The sequence below is a fragment of the Chanos chanos genome, chromosome 12 (genome assembly GCF_902362185.1).
Source record: "Chanos chanos chromosome 12, fChaCha1.1, whole genome shotgun sequence".
Classification (NCBI taxonomy): domain Eukaryota; kingdom Metazoa; phylum Chordata; class Actinopteri; order Gonorynchiformes; family Chanidae; genus Chanos; species Chanos chanos.
Window position 1 is genome coordinate 2,931,745 of NC_044506.1, and position 20,895 is coordinate 2,952,639.

A 20,895-nucleotide genomic window follows, 5' to 3' on the forward strand; every position below is an offset into this window, starting at 1 on the left:
CAATCTGACTGTGACATCATCAGGTGGGTGTGAATTCTCTTTCATTCAATACTCATCTTTAATTATTCCAGAGATACCATGACAACACACAAGAGCAGGGAGTGAGTTTCCTATCACACTTTTAAAAAAGCAAAGTATGTACAATCACTTGACCAGACCTTTTTTTTTAAACATGTTTCAGTTGCGAATATTTAACACACACACACACACACACACACACACACACATATGTGTGTATATATATATATATATATATATATATATACACACACACATATACTTAACTTATTGTTAAGTTATTTGTAAGAAACATCTGTTAACATTTGTTCTGTTTCTGCCCTGGGAGCTGTAGGGGTGAGCTGCCATTTTTGTTAACTTTATCGTTTTCTCCTGTTTTTTGGTTAGATAGGGAGCCAGTGTAGTGCTTGTCTTTATTTTGTCTTTTCTTTTCTGGTAGGATAGGTAGATTTTTTTCCAAAATGGTTTTATATTTGGTTATTATTTTGGCGTTGGCAACCCCCGACGCTATTCTCCCCTTTCTTTTTTTATTTTGGTGTAAATAAAATTGTAAATATCTTTGGTAATTATATGGGCTCTGTCACTTTTGTATTGCGCCCCAGTACCCCTAGAGCTGGGACGTAACATAAATTGGGGGCTCGTCCGTTTGGCTTTCTTTGATGGTTATTGGTCTGTTTTATATTCTGGTTGGTAGTTGTTCACTTTAGGTGTGGGGGATTGTGGGATTATGGAAGAGTTTCAATTAGAAGATTTTGCTGTGTGTCCAACTTTGGAACAGTTTGAGCGCTGCAGAAAAGCAGACCTATACCTGCTCGCTGAGTTCTTTTCTATTGAGGTGCCACGGTCACTAATGAAGAAGGTGCTCAAAGATATTTTATATCATAAACTTGTAGAGCTTGGGGTCCTATCAGAATCCGAGTCACCTGGGTCAGGCGTTGCAATGGGGCGAGCAGCTACACTGTCAGGAGCGGAGTCCCGGCAGACTGCGGCGACTGGAGACTTACTCCTATCCGTAAGGCTTAAGGAGCTGGATCTGGAGATAAAACGGCAGGAGCATGAGACACAGCTCGTTCGACTTCGAGTGCTCGAAGCTGAGGCTGCGAGAGACCAGCGAAGGCAGGGTGAGTTGCGGGCTGCGTCGTCAACGCATATTTGCGCAAGCTCGAGTTCCTCTGATACAACTCCTGGGATATGGTATACTACATACTACTCGCATACTAATTATGACGTAAAAGTAGTAAGTAGTATGCAGTACGTGAAAAGTAAAAATTTTGCACTACACCACAGTTACCCGGATGATGTACTACTCTGGCGAAAATTTCTAGTATACATCCCGAGCTCACTTCGCCGACTACTGCATCCCATGAGGCAACGCTGTGATTTCCAACTGTCAAAAAATTTTAAAAACATGGCGGACAGCGACAGAACCAGCTTCAATTTCAACTGCAGCTGCAGTTCCGAATATAAATGTATCAGTTGCATATTTTGGTGTAATAAGTCTTCATATGCTTTCTTATGGGGCTACTTTTGATACATATTTGTGGTTGTCGTGTGTTGTTCGATTTTAACAGAACAGATAGCCCAACCGATAGCAAACGTGTAGTACACTACACGAAAGTTCTCATAATTGCGTACCATACTGTATACTAGTGTGTGGAGTAGTGCGCAGTATGCAGTGTATACTAGGCTAGTATGCAGTATGCAGTACGCTAGTATGCCATTTCGGACACAGCCCTGATTTTGATGTGAGCAAGCACATTCGGTTGGTGCCGCCCTTCAGGGAAACTGAGGTAGACGCATATTTCAGTGCGTTTGAGTGCATTGCAGCTACTCTGCGCTGGCCTAAGGATTTGTGGTCTCTGCTTTTACAATGTAAATTGGTGGGTAAAGCGCAAGAGGTTTGCGCGGCGTTGTCTATTGAAGAGGGTTTGGATTATGATATTGTAAAAGCCACTGTGTTGCGAGCATATGAGTTAGTCCCCAAAGCCTTACCGGCCAAAATTTTGAAATATTGTAAAAACCACCAACCAGACGTTTGTTGAATTTGCCCATGAAAAGGCCAGTTTTTTCGATAAATGGTTACATGCTTGTAAAGTTTTAGATTTCGATCAGCTTAAAGAGCTACTGTTGTTAGAAGAGTTTAAAAACTGTTTGCCGGAAAGAATTGTTGTTTATCTTAACGAGCAGAAAGTAACTTCTGTGGCGCAAGCTGCCGTGCTTGCTGACGAATATGTGTTAACTCACAAGACAGTGTTTTCTGTACCCTCACGCCGTGAAGCCACCCAACCACGAAATCCAGATAAAAGTTTTAAACCCTCGAAAACTGTGAACATGAACCCTCCACCCTGCAAAAGACAGTCGAGAGTGTTTTTATTGCCATGAAGTTGGGTAGTGATGTGCAGGTCGACCCATAACCTACGGGTTGGGCGTGTTCGGGTAAACTTACTAGTGGGTCGGGTCAAAAAGGGACAAAGCAGCATTCTGACTAAGTTATAAATAACTTGTAGAAACATTGCGTGCAATAGGTTTTGTGTCATAGGGTTTCCGAATTGCGTGTAATAGGCTAGTCTGTGATTACTAGTCCACTTTCCAACCCTTTCCAACTTTCCAACATGCCCTGGCTGTCAAAAATCGGCATTACCGAACCATAAAGTAATCTACATCTATCGCACATCTCTCTGCACCCAGACTATGATTGATAGTGCATTCATTTATAATTATAGCCTGGCCTAATAGTTGATCAGCGGCTTTATCATTAATTTGCGATTGTGGTTTTTGTCAGTGCATGTGTTTCAGATAAGATAATGTGTTGATAATAGGCCTAAGAGTTTTTCCCCGAGTGGTATCCGTAGCTTTTGTTTAGATTATACACAGCCAAAACTCTTTTTTTGGGTCAGAGAGAGGAGGCTACCACTGGCGACATGGCCGACTTAATCAGAGTAAAGTTAAAAACGGGCGATACATGCAAAGTGAGCCAGAAAAGTAAGGTATGGGAGAGATTCAGGCAGGTTGTCCTGTCCAATGACACCATTCCAGACTACGTTATCTGCCAGAGTTGTGAGGCACCGTATGATGGCCATAAGACAGGCACATCAAACCCAAATCGGCATTCATGTTGTGGTCCGTTGAAAGCACGGACTCCATCCTTTTTCTATACAGTGCAGCCAGACACTAGGCGAGAAAAAGGCGGCATAGACCTACACATGTAAGCGATTATTTTGTCAAGTTCACTGTTAAGATGTGAAGGATGTAGTGGAGGTGTGTGTGTGTGAGAGAGAGAGACTCTTCATGTCTTTAAACTTTGATCAAACTGGTTGTACATGCTGTTTTTCTCCATCAATATCGCATGAACACATTACATGATGCGACTGCATGGTGTGATATGGTGTGATGTGACATGGTGATTATGAATTACTGGTGTGATGGAATATTACACATTGAGACAGGGTGTGTTGTATTTCCAAAACTACAGTCGAAACTACAACTTGCACATCGTCTCTAACAACAACCCCAGTGATGATCCATACAACATCACTTATCACAGCGTCTACAGTCCAGGAAGGAGACACCACTCATGTAAAAGGTGACCAACCACAGGGCTGTTTACATTCATAACTGCCAGTCACGTCTTCTTCATAGTTTTGCCCTCGCTTCATTTCTGAACCTTCTTCTACTGCTTGGCTTTACAGCTGTTTCTTAACACTTTTTGCTGTTAATGTTGTGGAAATATCACAGTAACTTAAAGTGCAATAACCAAAGCCATTCAGAACTGATCACATTCTCAATAATGTTAATGCAGCCTCAAATCCATGTAAACTCAAGGATGGGTATTTTAAAAGAGTCCATCACACACACCTGTTTCATATCCCCAATTTAAAAAGTTTCACCTGCACATGTGTGTGCTTTGAGTTCTTTGTGGCCGAAACCAATAAAGCTTTGTGAGAGTTCTTTAGTGACCTATTTTTCAGTGACCTATAGCAGTAAAATGAAAGATGCTGATTAAACTCCAAAACACTGCAGTGTCTGTTTTTCATCTTCACTGGCATTATGGATGAACGAGGAATCCACTATAATGTTTAAAAATGTTGTTTTTTTTCTTTCCAGTTACTACAGCGAAAACCCCCATTACCACTGTTACAGAGGGTGAGCATCTAAACAGCCTTGTATTTCCATAAAACATATTATTCCAACCTCACCGCATTCACTGACTGAGTTTGAGTCAGGATTTTTATTTTTTTTGTTATCTCCATAGCTCTTTATATCTTTGAAGAATAGCAAAACTACTAAAAGAATTCCAAATCCTACAAAGAATATATTTTAATTTATTCCTCTATAGCGACATATTTTCATGTTCATTTAAGCCATCTTAAAGAGTCATTACATGTTTTTTTACAGTTTGTCTGAGTTTGGATAACTCTGGGTATTGTTTCTATGGGAACTGGTGGTTTGAACAAAACTGCTCTGACACATGGAGCTAACAGTGGTTGTTTCATCTCATATATCTCAACAGTTTTAGTAGCATAAGGAAACCACCAACAGACACTAAATATAAGAATGTTCCAGTATGTCTGGGTTTGTAATGTGACACTGAGCTAAATGCTAAACATTGTGGCTTTGTTTGAAGCATGAGAGCACAGAGTAGAGCAGTTCAGTCTACAGAGGTCTGAGTGATGAATTTGAGATCGTAGGGCCTTCGTTCTGGAGAGACTGAGTGTAGGAATGGAGCTAACTTTACTGGAGGAGTTGAAGAACGCCCTTCCTGAGCGAGTAGTCATTCATTTGAATGAACAAAACGTAGCTGGGCTGTCTGATGCTGCCACTCTAACTGATGAGTTTGTATTAACACATACAGCTGCCTTCACTTTCTCCCCACTGCACAGAGATTCAGCCCACAATAACTGTCCAAAAGTTCCTAACACATCAAAAGTTAGTTTGACCCTTCGCTCATTCCTCGCCTGACTCTTCAGAGTGGTTTTATTTGTTTGTTTATTTTTATGCTATGGGCCAGGTCATCTCATGACTGCCTGTCCTGTCCCACAGGACACCAGTGAAGTTGAAGCACAGGCTTCGGTAAAGAAAATTCATTCTGTTAGCACTTTAAGCACGTCTGTTGCTTTGCCAACCTTAGATGGATCATAAAAGGAGGCTGACCTAACATACAAGAATACCATTCACAGACTTTTACCTGCTGACTTAACTGAGCAGTCCCTGGATTGATGATGAGAGATTTTATGACATCGTTCTAGATCACAGGAGACATAATATATTTTTGGTCGCTGTGACTGGAGGAGCTGGTCTTCTGGTGCTGGTGATGGTGATCACTGTGGTCATACTTTTATTCAGACAATGCCACAGGAGAAAAGGTACAGACTATTTTGTACCTTCACACACACACACACACACACATTCGGAAATTACGCATCTTTACAGAATATGTTCTCATTTGTAATATGTTTTTGTGTCTCTGAGAGAGTTCATGTGATGAAATGCAAATGTCATACTTTGTAGAGATGACACACACATATACATGCACATGGCCTAATAACTTTGAATTAACATCTTCTTCCTCTTCTTCTTCTTCTTTCCTCTTTTTGTCTTTGGGTGTTAGCGGTTACACATAATATGGAGGAGTCAGATTATGTCTGTGTCATTTTTAATGAGGTCACCTCTGAAGCATTACTTGGTAAGTTATATTTACTTCATTATATACTGAAGGATGTTTCTCCCATTTGCTTAAAAAAAAACCCATTATATTCAAAATATACATGGTTAGAACTAACAGCTTGACCTTTTTTTTTTTTTAAACATTTCTGTTTTATTCTTTACTGAAGCAACCAATGAGCTACCAAACAATGCCTTATACTATCTGCAAAGTAAAGCGGAAGCCCTTGGATTAGGTACAGTATATGTTGATGTTCTAAGATTGATTTTACAATTTGAAATTTTCTTTGGAACATGTCTAATTACTTGCTTTTCGCCTGTGGAATGGTATACAGAACATAAAGTGCTTGAGAAGAACGTGCAGCCCACAGCCTAAAGGTTATGGAAGCAGCTTGTGTCCAAAAGGAAGCCTATTCGATTCCCTGGACCAGCAGAAAAACATCAATGGCTGAAATGTCCAAGATGGCAGTGCTCGTGAAGCACAGCAACTACTTATCATGATCCTGAGGACATGCAATGTTGTATATGGTTGGACGGCAATAAAGACAATTATTATATTATTGTCATAATTATTCTCCCATACTGTTGCTTTGTGTTTGTGAAATAACTTCTGTGTATGCCACACTAAGTGTATAGATTTACAAACATGCTAGACAACTAATTTTAAAGAGGGGCAAGAAAACTACATCAGGCAATGTTAGACCAATAAGCAAAACATTACTCTAGGGTTAGATTTTTATCAGAATTACACATACAAAAATTACATACATAGAAAGAGACCTGTTGCTATGTAGAAGAAACAAATTGTATTTCTGTTTTACTTGTAAAGTACACCATCTGAACTGAATTGAACTGAATGACCTCTCATGTGGCTTTTGTATCTGGGGATTGACACACACACACACCTCCACCCATAAACACACATGCTATGGACACAGGTGTGGTCCATACACTGATTAATGATAATTAGGCTAGGGTTAATTGCAACCTTAGCTAGCTATGAAAATAAAAGAAAGATGTTTGAGAGTAAAACCATTACAAACCAACGTCATTACAAATTTATATTCATTTCCAAATTTGGCTTTGAAATGTTTCGTAGGCCTGCTATTATTGATACCGCCACCTACATAAGCTATGTTTCAATCACTGGCGTTGTGTGAAACGTTAGCTAGCTGACTAATATGAAAGAAATAGCCTGGCCTTCATCATGGCCAGAGTATATATATTTAACATGTTGCATACAATTGCCTTTACTAGAGACGCTGTACCAGGTTACTGTATTGAGCGTTTCTTACAGATAATGTCATAACGATCATCGCTTTGTCTTACTGAATTTTGTATGCTGCCAGTTCACACACAAGCCCGCTGCTGCTGCCAACATGCGTCTAAAATTCCAGTTGCTGTCAGTAGAAGTGCTGATGATGCAAGGGTCTGTGTTCACGTCCTCTCTCACAACTCTCACACACAGCGGACGCTAAATAACAAGTCTAAACCAAATTAAGCACACGCTTGTCTCGGAGGAGAGGTTCTCAACCACTGATTTTTTAATGCAATTGTACTTAGTTTCAAATTTTATTTTTAGATCTAAAATAACCAAGGTCCAGATCTCGTGACCTCATAAGCTGGTTTCGGGAATGGAGAGGATTATGGCTATCTCTTTATCCCATAAGAAAGTCATGCACTAATAACTGAAGACAATAACAGGTATGCTCAACAGTCAATAAGAGCAAGCAGGTGCCCACATAAACCACACAAACGGCTCAGTAACTGTCCTGAGCCTGTGTGGAAACACTCTGTAGCTGTTAACTGTTGTGGTATTTCTGACCAACTTTCCATTTGCATTTGTATGCTCTCTCTCGCTCTCTCTCTGTTTCTATAGCTGTAACCACATTACCCTATCTGACATTGTGGTACACAGCTCTTTAGCAGTGGTGCGTGACATTTTGTGCAGACTATGACTGCAGTACATGCTTCACACACCCACACACAGACCCAAAATACTTCAACACAACCTCTCCTCTAATACGACCAACTGTGTCCAAAAATCTTGGCAGTCTGCTGATTGGTGTTCAGTGTGTTCAGTTAAGAGCAGAATTTTGTGTCTTTGTCATAAACTGAAGTGCCAAACCTTCAGTCACAGTCGTCCACCCATTGCACCCAGACCCCTGACAGAATGAAACTGTCCACTCGTCTCTGTCTTCTGCTCTTTGTGATTATAAAAACAACTCAGAGTGGTAAGTGAAAAGTTCAGAGTGGTAAGTGCATAGTTCAGATTTATAAGTGAATAATTCCGAGAGGTGAGTGAATAGTTTAGAGTGGTAAGTGAATAATCCGGAGTGGTAAGTGAATAGTTCATAGTTGTAAGTGAATAGTTCAGAGTGGTAAGTGAATAGTTCAGAGTGGTAAGTGAATAGTTCAGAGTGGTTAGTGAATAGTTCAGAGTGGTAAGTGAATATTTGTGAGTGCTTAGTTCTGAGGTGGAGCATCGTCAAAAATGTGAACTTTGGATGCTGAGTGAGAAATATGAACATGTGTTAGAGAAAATGTCTTGATAGGAGTGTTTCTGTAGAGAATTATTATTCTGTTAAAAACATAAAGGGCTTTAGTTTTCTGAGGCTGATTTGTAAAGAGAACAGTTTTTTTTCTGTCTTGAAATATACAAACTGAAGTGTACAAATATCAAATATATAACAGTATATTTCTGGTAACATTTAATAACAATAAACATAAGCCTGAAGGAAAGAAACTGAATCTCAGTTTTATGAGAGAAGATATTATTGTGTTGGGCGTGGTCTCATTTAACAATCTTTGCTGCATCAGTATAACTTAGTTTGTAAGATCAGTCATTTTAATTAGATTATACGTCTCTGAAGAAATTACATTACAGAGTGCTGATTACATTGAATGTCATGGTAATCTCCTGATATTCATTCCTACAGCAATATCACATCCAAATACCACAGCAGAGGGTACTTAAATTGACCTATATTACCATAATTGTTCCTACAGAAATACCACATCAAAATGCTAAAGCAAGGGCAGGTGTCTACCTCAGCTGTGGTAAAATAAGACAGGACAGAGCTACATGGAGCAGAGACACATATGAAGGAAGAAAACACATTCTCACTGCTGACAGTAAAACATGGGAATCCAAACCAAAACCAGGCCAACAGTATCACGTACTGTCTGATTTCTCTCTGTGGATACTGAATGTTTCTCTGTTTGACTCTGGGATCTACTACTGTAATGGAATTCCAGTGGTCAATCTGATTGTGACAACAGGTGAGTATGAATTCCCATGCTGTGATTAATCCTCATTCTTGATTTATTAAAGGGCTTTCGACTGCTATTTGACATTTTTAAATTATATCAATTACATTTAACTCTACAATTGTATCTGCTCTTATCGATGATGATCCAAACAGATTGCATAGAAAGAAAACCATCAGTGCGGAAATATACTTTAATTGTCCTCTCTGTGGAACATTTGTAATGCTCCAATGGAATAAGTTTGGTAATAAATAATACCAAACGACTTATGACCAAACAAAATGTAGTTGGAATTCTACAATCATTGGTTTCCCTCTTCTCATTGTTCTTGCTGATCAAATGTCATTAAATTGTGCTTCTGTGTCGATGACAATGGAGATCACGTAGTGATAGATCGGAAGTCATTCTGCTGCCGAAACTCTTTATTCCTGTTCTTGATTTGCTGGTACTGGTCTCCTTTTCAGGGACAAATTTTGGTATAGATTTAAGTTCGAATAGATGAGATATATCGTTCATTCCAAATAACCCCTAAAGAAAATTGAGGCCTCTTAACTATCAGCCTTAATAGGACATGCTCTGTGTTAGGCCCCACAACACATGTTATCTATATCTATATTAATGATACAAAACTGCTTCTAATCACTTGTTGCTTTACAGTGGCCTGAACTGTGCTCCAGTTAGTTTCCTCCAAAGATATTTAGACTCTCAGTGATTTTTATACAATAGAGACTGTTCACTTGAAAGGTATTGAGCAATTTTGTGATAGAAAATGCTTCTCTCAATTTATTTATTTAATTATTTATTTTTACCATAGGTTTATAATGCTCAGTCTCTGCTAGCTAACTTCAGCTAACACAGCCACAGAGTAGGCTTCAGGTCAAGGCTATGCTGCTCTGATAACATAATAACATATTTGTTTGAGTATATGAGTTTATTTAGGAAGTCCAACTTTCATGTCAAGTGATGGAGTTCCTGTAACTGGTCCATATTCTGTTTTTTTTTTTTTTTGGGATGGTTTTGAACTTCACTCAGCTGAGCTCAAAGAGTATCACTAAACACACCCATACACACTGATCCACATTTCCACTGTACCATACACATCACTAAACACACCCATACACACTGATCCACATTACCACTCTACCATACACAACACATCACTAAACACACCCATACACACTGATCCACATTACCACTGTACCATACAGAACACATCACTAAACATCACCCATACACACTGATCCACATTACCACTGTACCATACACAACACATCACTAAACACACCCATACACACTGATCCACATTACCACTCTACCATACACAACACATCACTAAACACACCCATGCACACTGATCCACATTACCACTCTACCATACACAACACATCACTAAACACACCCATACACACTAATCCACATTACCACTCTACCATACAGAATAATGTTTCCCTCATGTATCAGTCTGAACATGTCATCTCCTGAATGACAGATAAAAGATGAATGTGTTCTATATTATATTCATCTGTCATCTACTACTGTTTCCTCAGAGAACTCTTCACTAATGCCCCCTACCACAAGAGGACAACCAGTGACCACTGAACAAAATCTAAAGTCATATATGGGTAAGATAAAAAACTGCGATTTTTAAATGGATTTTTAAAAATTGCATTATAAGAATGTTCTACTTCCCCACAGTGGTCGAATCTTTTACTTCCAGCATCTAAATTGTTTACAACCAGTTTCAGAACAATTCAGAATACAAACTTACGTGATTTGTTTTAGAAGTGTTATGACAAATAAAGAGTTACTTAAATAAGATTTACTTAAATTATTTGGAGTTATACATGGAAAAAAAAATACTAACACAACACTCACTCAATAATAATTCTATTGAACTCAAATAGCACTATTATAATTTGTTATTTCATTCAAATTTAATTTGATAAATGAGGTTAACCTTTTTTTTGCAACACACAAAAATGCCCAATATCTCATAAACAGTAATACTTCAGTACATTCCTGAAATTCCCTAACAGTTCAAAAAATAACGAATCGGTGCACACAGGTCGACTCTGATTTCCGTCCTCATACAAATGCCTTTGGTCCACACACAAGAAATATACAGTTATGCCATTGTTAACATTCAAGAAATAAAAAGAAAAGCATCGTTCTCACTGGCAACATACAGAGACCTCAAACTTCAACACAAAGACAACACACACACACACACACACACACACACACGCATATATATATATATCTTTTGAAAAATAAAAAATAAAATACAGAAACTTAGCCAAGAGCAAAGAGAAACAGGTAGAATCTCTGACTGAATGACAAGAAACAAGAAAACTAGGCTTGAGAGTTTCAAATGCATAATAGTTTCAGTTATTGATATTGTTTTTTTAGGAAGTGTGCTGCCTCTATTTGTAAAACTTAATGAAAGATTTTCTCATGAGAATAAGTAGCAGGTTCCTCTGCTGACTTCTCACCCCAAAAGGTTTGTGTGAGTGTATGAGACCAAAAACAAATTGTTTATCTGTCTCGAGGTTAAGATCTATTGATGATCAGCGTCTCTGCTCTTCGTATGTCTAAAGATAGCGGTGTGGTGACAGGAGCAAACAGGTCGGTTTCTAGAGTAAAACTGCAACAGCTTGTCTTCTGTTTTATGCAGCAGCTTTCTCTCTATTTTATAGGCAAAATAATACAAGACAGTATAAAAGACATAGTTTGTGTAATTCTAAAAATGTTTTAATTTATATTTATCAGTGTTTGCTATCTTATTAGTTGTGCTGGGCGGTATACCCGTTCCTCCGGTATACCAGTTCTAATTTACCGTACATTATGAATTTTTCGTATACTGTCATACCGCGGCATGGCTGAAACTACAGCTCTAATGCTTCAGTAGGCAACAAACTATGCCTTATTATTCACTGCTAGAAGCTCTATGGAGTGCTCTACAAAGTGTATTGTGAGGGGACCTGTATTAAATGCGCACCTAAGCCATAATTATACTGATAATGATTTTGAACATGTTTAAATTCTAAACATACCGGATTGATGGCAGTGCTGACATGAACATTCATTTTTAACACGTCCATTTTCATAAAGGCTGATCTGAGCAACTGTGAGGGCTTATAGCCTATTCCATAATCTTATTTAGAAAAATGAGCATGTCCACACGGTCAGCATGAAGACCAGACTACAGTCTTTTTACAATAACTCTTGGCGTGGAAAACACCTTCTCTGATGGCACAGACGTTGTGGGCACACACATGTATACCACTGCTAATTTTGCCAGTCTGGGATATGTGTTTTCGTCGGCTTGTTAGTAAGTAACACGTTTGTGGGTGTTAGTATTGGACGGGTAATGTAGCCCTTTTGGATACTTAAATACTGTACCTTGAAGGATAATACTAATGCACATTAAAATTTGGAATGTTTTATTTGTTAAATCGAGAACCAAGGGTATTTTGATCAACAGGCATTTTAATGCTTGAATACTTTGACTTTAAGGATAACATATTGTGAATTAATATTATGCTTGTTTCTTGTGCAACAGAATGTTTGAGAAATATCTCTTTGAATATTTAAACACTTTGAGTATTTTGGGTCAGTTTATAGTGTTTATAGAACTTGAAATATTTTGTTTTAAAATGGAAGCAGTGTTAAAGTTGTTGGCGAATCTATTTATTTTTAAGTTCTGCTTTTACTAGTTGCAGTTTGAACAATAAAAATTGTTTACATTCTGCAACTGTTTCATGTATACTGATGCCTTCATATATTGTATAATTTTCTGCGGCCAAGCAAACTCTATAGTAATCAACGGCTTCTTTATACACATGATGAAATTAAAATGTTTTTATATTCTATGTACTCCTGACACTACAAACCTACATAATGGCCCAGTCGTAAAAAAGCGATATACCGTGAAACCGCCAGAATCTTAAAAAAAATACCGTGATACAAATTTTTGGTCATACTGCCTAGCACTACTGATTAGTAATATGGCTATAGTATGTAATTCTTTAAATTACTCACATGTAATATACATGTATTAGAACCTCCACAGTCACACAGTACTTTAAAAATGAAGTCACCGCTTTGACTTTGTGACAGACAACACTGATAAATTTAGAATAATTCTAAACAGGTCTTGTTCGACATGCAAATCAGCAGAGTTGATCTTCTTGTTTATCAGTCCAGGCATTAACACAGTTTAACCATCATCAGTCTTTCTGTTCCTCATATGTCTAATGGTGTCTGTGTGGTTTTACCAACACGTCATCAGCGTAGAACAGAGTAGTTTCCACAGTAAAACCACTAAAGCTTTCTATCGGTTATGCACGCATTACTGTGAATACTTTCAAACAAGACTCTGTACAAATGTTATTTCACTTAAATTATGTGTTTTTTTTTTTAGTTTTTGTCATCTGAGTCACTCTTACATCTCTGAGTATAAATTATGACAGTATCTGAAAAGACTTCTTTTTCTGAACATGCACAAAAAGAAAAGACAATTAATATGTAATTGCATCGCTTGTACAGTCATTAAAAAACATGTTTTTCACACACTCCACAGGGAAGTGCCTTATCATCATTGAATATGTATTCATGAAATTTATGATGGACTTGCCAAGTCACTAAATGTTTCGATATATTTTCAGTCTTTATAATTAGACATTTAACTCTTGTTCTAGGTTACTGGAAAATCCTTCTTGCCATCGGAGCAGGAGTTATTGTTGTGGTGCTGGTGTTTTTAGTATGGAACTACACCCAAAAAAATGGCAGAAATTATTTCCCTCAGTTCTGTGGGCATAGAAAATCAGCGACTGATCCAATGACATTGTCCAATGAAGGTATGAAATATGGATGTGTGTGAATGACAGCTGACCACATTGTACCTTTCTCCTATATTGGTTCTGTTGGATTTTCTTGTGATTTAACAAGTAATAATAATAAAAATACTTTATTTGTATAGCACTTTTCATACAAAGAATGTAGCTCAGAGTGCTTTTAAATATCAGCAGAAAGAAAATAACAATAATCATGATAATAATAAAAAGTAATAAAATAAATAAAATAAATAAAATGCTAGTAAACAGACCACACAATAAAAAAGCAAGGATAAACCACATAATTCAGGGGACATAAAACAGGGGAGATTGTCAAAATGAATAAATAAAACAGTTTAGAGTAAGATAATTAAAAGAATACATTAAATTAAATAAAAAAAGAATTGAGGAATGGATGAAGTAAATGAACCAGACCAAAAGCATGCTTGGAGAAAAGCTTTATTCGGTGGTGGTGGAATCCGGCAGCACGTCTGCCTGCGCTGAAGCTTAACTCAGAGAACTGTTACCGTGATCGGCCTTTTATACCATGAAGCAAACAGACAATAGGTTTACAACGTTGCTTGATGCAAATCAGAATCTAGGTGTTAATGCTAAAGTCCCCTTTTGTCTGTGATGGCTGCCATTCGCCCATTACCGGTTGTATTTTGCCTTAATCAATTGCTCTTGACTCCAACAGTAACACGGCGCCAAAGGTGTGACGCTCTCTTTGTTTCTATGGTAATGAGACCATCAGGTTAAACAGTTCTCTTATCCTGAGCCATGTCTGTTCAGATGTAACTATCATCTTATAGTTCTTACTATTATTTTGCGCGTAATCTCTCAGATGTCATTTCCTTTAAGACGCTACAAAAAAGTTTTTTGAGTAAATTTACTAATGTTAAACATTAATACTTGAACATACATGACAATGTTTGATACCTGCTTCATTAGATGATTTTTGATAAATAATGACAATTAGTATAATAGATCCACGTAGAGCAGTTATCTGAGTTATCTGAGCCCAAAATACATCAGAATATCCCCCACAGTAACTAATTACTTAAATTGGGTAATGCATTGTCTGAGATTCAAACAGTATCAGGTACGTTTTTTGGATTCTAAAAACCAAAAGCAAAAAGCAAAATAGTGCTTATACAATATATGGTATATGCAAATTCCATTTTTGATTTTTTTTTAAACACATTGTTTCATTTTTTCTTCCTTTTTTAAATGAAAAAATTAAATTAATTTATTCATCCATTTTGACTTAAATCATGTTAACACAAGAATATTTGTGAAAAAATAACGCATCTTTAATCTTTTCTGACTACAGCAGCGTAGCAAAATTGACAGTACGATTTATCCATCACAAGGTTCACTTTCAGAAAATCCATGCTCGTCAGCATCACTATCCTTATCCTCAGGTTTTTCCTCATCACAAGACTGATCAGAATATATCTCAAAAGATTCTCCATCATCTACACAACTCTTGAATGACTCATCTGTACACAAAGTAATGAAGGACATTAACTCTACACTGGGACTGCAGTTGTGAGTCTTATAAAAGAATAGAGTAAGAGCGGTTTAATCTGTAAAGATGTGAGGACATTCACAATGACACTGTGAGAGTTTAATCTGATTTATTCTCAGGCCTGAAGAATGAGAGTGAAGATGTCACATATTCTGTCATCCAACATCCACAAATGAGAAATAAAAACAACGGTAAGCTGAGTGCTTCACTGTGTAATAACAGCTTGGTTCAACAGAGAGCAAGGCAAGGTAAGACAGGTTTATTTACATATCACATGTCATACACATGGGTAATTCTAAATGCTTTACAAAGGCATGGATAAAAACATAAAGGGCATTAAAATAGGAAGATAAAACAAGATTAAAAAATGCAGTGAGATGCTGTACCTGAAAACTTAACCATGGAAAGTGTGAAGATTTTCAGATTTAGGGTTTTCTAGATTTAGAAATGGCTAAGTTGGGGTACTAGATCTTCTGGGAGATATCCCAGCTGTGGATAGCAAAACAGCTAAATGCTCTCAACATGTCTGGTTCGTATTCTAGGCATTATTAGATGACCAGTCCCTAATAATCTTAAGAGGTCCACTAGGTTTGTATTTTCCCAGTATATTGGAGATGGTAGCCAGTAAATGGTCTAAAAAGAAGTAGCAACACTTTAAAATCAATTCTGTAGCTAAGTGGAAGCCAGTGTAAAGATCTGAGAATCTGGGTAATGTGCTCAGTCCTCTTGGTTCCAGTTCAAATCTGAGCAGCAGCATTCTGAATGCACTGGAACTATCCAGTGGTCTTTTTGAGAAGGCCAGTAAAGATGCCATTGCAATAGATCATCCCGCTGGGGAGGAATGCATGTATGAGTTTCTCTAGGTCGTGTTTGGACTTGTTTGAATCTGTAATCCTTCCTATACCTTCAAGATGATGGAAGGCTAATTATGTTATTGTTTTGTTATGGCTACCAAAGCTAAGGTCTAAATCCAGTAGAACATGAAGATTTCAAAGTAAGCACTTACCTTAAGTCTATCCTCCTTAGGGCCAAACAAAATTCTCTCTGTTCTGTAGTTTTTACTTCAAGGAAATTTTGGTACATCCAGTGGTTTATTTGCTCTATGTAGACTACTCACGCAATGAGTCTATGGGACTGCAATTGCTTGGCAAAAGAGCTATGTAGAATTGATTTCATCTGCATAACTGCGGTACACAATTTTGTTACCTGGCAGAATTTGGCCTTGTGGGAGTAAAATGAGTTTGATTAAGAGTGGTGCAAGAATTGAGCGCTCGGGGACAGCATATGTAGTGGCTATTCACTCATTCATTATTGCCAATGCCGACAAAGTAACTCTTGCCTTATAAATATGACCCAAACCAACTGAGGACTGTTCTAGAGAGTCCTTCCCAAATCTTCCCTAATCTTTTTAAAATAGTTTGTTGTTGTCAACAACCAGCAGCAGGATCCAGCAGCACAATCACTGATATTTTGCCTGAATCAACATTTAGACAAACTTCTTTTGCTGCTTTTTAGAAGTGGAGTCTCTGAGCTGTCAGGCTGAAAACCACACTGAAAGTTGTCAGAAAAAGGCATTTGAGCAAATGTAGCAGAATCCCCATTACCAATGAAATTCAACCAGAGTTTATTTCTTTCTTGAAAGTTATGTGTCCATGCATTAGAGTGACTGAACTCCACTTGTTGTACATAATTATGTGTTACTCTTAAAATATTAATTAACAGTATGAGAGTGATTTAATCTCCACTGTTGTAAAGATACAAAGATATTCACTGTGACACTGTGAATAATGAGTTTAATCTGATTTATTCTCAGGTCTGAAGAACCAGAGTGAAGATGTCACATATTCTGTCATCCTGCATTCACAAACAACAAACAACCACAACAAAAGCAACAATAACAATGGTAAACAGAGTCTCTCACTGTCTGTCCCTGCACAGACTCTGCTAAATCATTTTCATTTCAGCATCTTTGTGTCAAAAATACTCATCTTGCTAGTCTACAGTTTTAGAATGTATTTATGTTAAATGGCTCTCACTGGTGCATCTGTTAAACCTTAAACACATAATATCTGTATTCTAACATTATGTGTCCAGAGGAGTTTAAGTTATTATGATTAATCTTCCATTTTGTTTTTATTCTTAGATCATAATCAACCTGAACCAGTTCACTCCAATGTCCAGAAACCAGAAACTCCAAACTGAAGACTTGCAACGTTAATTCCGTTTTGTTTACTTCAATGGTTTTTAGGAGCAGACAGACGTATAGTTATTACAATAACCACAGTTTTCCAGAGCTGGTCATGGTGTTAGTTACATTAGTATTGAACGCAAAGTGAGAGTTTATGTACTAAGAAGCCACACTCACCAACACACTGATCAGATCAGACAGGTAAACAACATGAGGAAATGAAGTCATTTCTACCACAGTCTAGTCTGATGATGCTTTGTTTCTGTGGAACCACATTAACCTCAGACTGAGGGACTGCTCATGTCCTGGCTCTGAGACTGCAGGTTATATCCTGTCAGTGCAAACAATCTCTCTAAGACTGTGGAACAAACTTCTCTACTCCTGCAAGGGGGGAAACCTTCAAAATGTTATAAAATTTCTGGTGTATTTTGATGTTTACAAGTTGTAATATTCCTTTTTTCTGACTTTATCAAAAACAGAAAAGTTAAACAAATAAAATTCTTTGTTTGCTCAAATCGTGTTCATATCTGCGTTTGAACCACTGGCTTTAGACCCCTCACCAGCCTTAACAACGTAAGTGTCCAACACATTATCACAACAAGTGGCACACATGGAAACTTCCAGGGGGAGGGGGTGACAAAAATAAAATGAACCGAAAAAAACCCCCAAAAAACAAAAAAAAACAAACCAAAAAAAAAGTGTTCCTCCCGGAAATAGTGAATCGAGTAGAGTGTTATAAGTGTAAAATAAGTCTTGACAGGGAACTATTATTCAAATTTAATAAAAACTCACTTGCCACTTACTCAGCTTTGGGTCAACTTGAGGAAAGATGTTAGATGTATGATGTAAGTGCTGTTTTCCCTGCAGAGAGAAAAAATAATCAGACCTGTTTACTGATACATTTGCATTTACATCTTTATTTCCACATCCTCACTATTTTTTGCCCATTGTCACCAATCTGACCTTCTCTCTGAGTTTGATAATGGCAATAACCCAAGCTCTGAAGTTTCCCTTTCCAATGCTTGCCAACACACAAGACACACCCTAACCTCAATGTTACACACATCTCCCCCAATACATATTAAACTGGTCACATCCAGGCGTGCTTTTGCCAAGCAACATAATGCATCTACAGGCGACTACTATTCACTGAATTCTGTTTCAGACTATCATAAGGTGTCTGATGGAAAATTACTGCCACCTTGTGACAAGAAGAAGAAATAACTTCACTGTCGAGCTTCCTCTGAGAATGGATTTTGAATTCCTGGACAGTGCAGTACAGGATCTGTGTTACATGCGGCGCACTGTGCATTTTCTTTGTGTGTCTTGTTTCGCCTGCGTCTCTCTCTCTCTCTCTCTCTCTCTCTCTCTCTCTCTTTCTCTCCCCAGGTAACTAGCTGTGGTGCGAATTGCTGTCAGTTCCATCTAGCCTGGTGTTAGGTCCCGCCTCCTCGTGCCAGCCTGGCCAACCAGAGACGCAGTGCCCTTCTCGGCTTGGCCAACCCCTGGCAGAGAGGCAAGATGGCACAGTGGGTAGCGCTGTCATCTCACAGCAAGAAGGTTTTGGGTTTGATTCCCAGCTGGGCAGCCAGGGTCCTTTCTGTGTGGAGTTTGCATGTTCTCCCCGTGCCTGTGTGGGTTTCCTCCCACAGTCCAAAGACATGCAGAATTGGAGACACTAAATTGCCCCTAGGTGTGAATGTGAGTGTGTTTGTGTGTCTGCCCTAAGATGAACTGGCAACCTGTTCAGGGTGTTTCCCTGCCTTTCACCCTATGAGCACTGGGATAGGTTCCAGCACCCCCCGTGACCCTAATCAGGATAAGCGGCTTAGATAATGAGTGAGTAGTTTCATTTCTTTGGCACCGTTTGTCGTCCTCTCCCATCTTCGTGTGTGTTTTTTTGTGTGTGTTTGTAAATATATACTTGTAAATATTTTGTAAATCTCACTCTGTAAATATTCCCTAATATATCGAGCACTTTTTTTCACACTGATTCCCCGTGTCTGTGTTTTCCTCCACCATCACACCGTCCCGAACAAGCACAGGTGGTGGGTTTCCTTTATGCTACATTCCCCCCTACATATCCCTGGACACTGTACTACACTGGGGACGTAACAATCTGTAAAGCAACAAGGAGTTAATCAACAGAGAGGTTTTTGTTTGTTTGTTTGTTTTGATTTTTTTGTTTGTTTTTTTATTTGTTTGTTTGTTTGTTTTTTACTTTCTGCTTTCTCATTAATGTTGAATTGTCAATGCTCTGATAAACAAGAGATGGAGATCTGTTTTGCACATTATCACTTTAACCTTATGAACATGGACATTCTCTCTCTCTCTCTCCCTCTCTCTCTCTCTCTCTGCCTCTCTCTCTCTCTCTCTCTCTCTCTCTCTCTCCCTGTCTCTCTCTGAGTTTTCTAATGGGGTGTATTCAGGTAAAAAACAAACAAACAAACAAACAAAAAAACCGACTTAAGTTCAACAGACTTAATATTCTAAAGATATTTTCTTTATAAAACATTATGTTGTAAATTACTGAAAAAAACTATAATGATCCTCCAAATCAACTTGTGCTGTTCTGTCTGATCTAACAGGAAATGTAACAGCCATACAACAAATTCACAGAGTTCTTTTCACAGTAAATCTATATCAAACTTCACCTGGGGTAAAACATGTGCTTATTATGTTGATGACAATTTTAATAGAACAGAGAAGTGTCTGTAATTTTACTGCTGTTATCTGTGATGCCCCCGAGTGGTGAAAACATGTAATCACAGCGCAACAACCTCTTTCTTTTCCTTTTTTTTTCTTTTTCTTTCCTTGTTTTCATTTTTCTGGTACTGATGTCAGGGAAATTGTGATGAAGGTATAGCTGCTTCTTGATGTCTTCAATATGTGACATTTTATCACGGCTCTGCAAAGTTGTATATTTCAGTTTGATAAGCTGGAATTGGGATGGTGAATGTGTTTTGTGTGTGTTTACATGGTGAATGTGTACTAAATATGTTTACATGTGTGCACTGCTATTCTGTGGAGCTGCACGTGTGAGTTTCTCTTGAAAGTTCTTCATGTACATGTGCCACTTATTCCAATCAAAGCAATGATTCCAAAGTGTGAAAAGTGAAAGTATTCAACCTCTGGTTTTATTGGGTTACCATGGGCACAACTCCACTCCACAAGCTTGTTTTCCTTTCTCTCATAAACGTACACCTAACTCAAGTCATTTCCATTTCTGCATCAAGTCGATAACATTTGTCCAAATGTCAGTAATAAATATCAATAGATGTACACTTCTCTACACGAGTGCTTTACTTTACTGGTTGACATGATGAGTCAGGTGACAGCTGTCGTGGCAGCGATTTTCTGTATTTTCACTTCGGAGTGTTTTTTTTTTTTTT

At 38.0% G+C, this 20,895-nt stretch overlaps 1 protein-coding gene across 1 annotated transcript in view; it reads left to right on the top strand.

Moving 5' to 3' along the window:
• Positions 1-1,073: 1,073 nt before the first annotated feature.
• LOC115825445 (uncharacterized) overlaps positions 1,074-20,895 on the top strand; it is a gene marked incomplete at its 3' end in the record, with an annotated part of 37,907 nt that continues 18,085 nt past the window's right edge. Inside the window, exon 1 of the mRNA XM_030789278.1 lies at positions 1,074-1,139. Coding sequence (XP_030645138.1) covers positions 1,074-1,139 — 66 coding nt within the window. The remainder of the gene's footprint in view (positions 1,140-20,895) is intronic.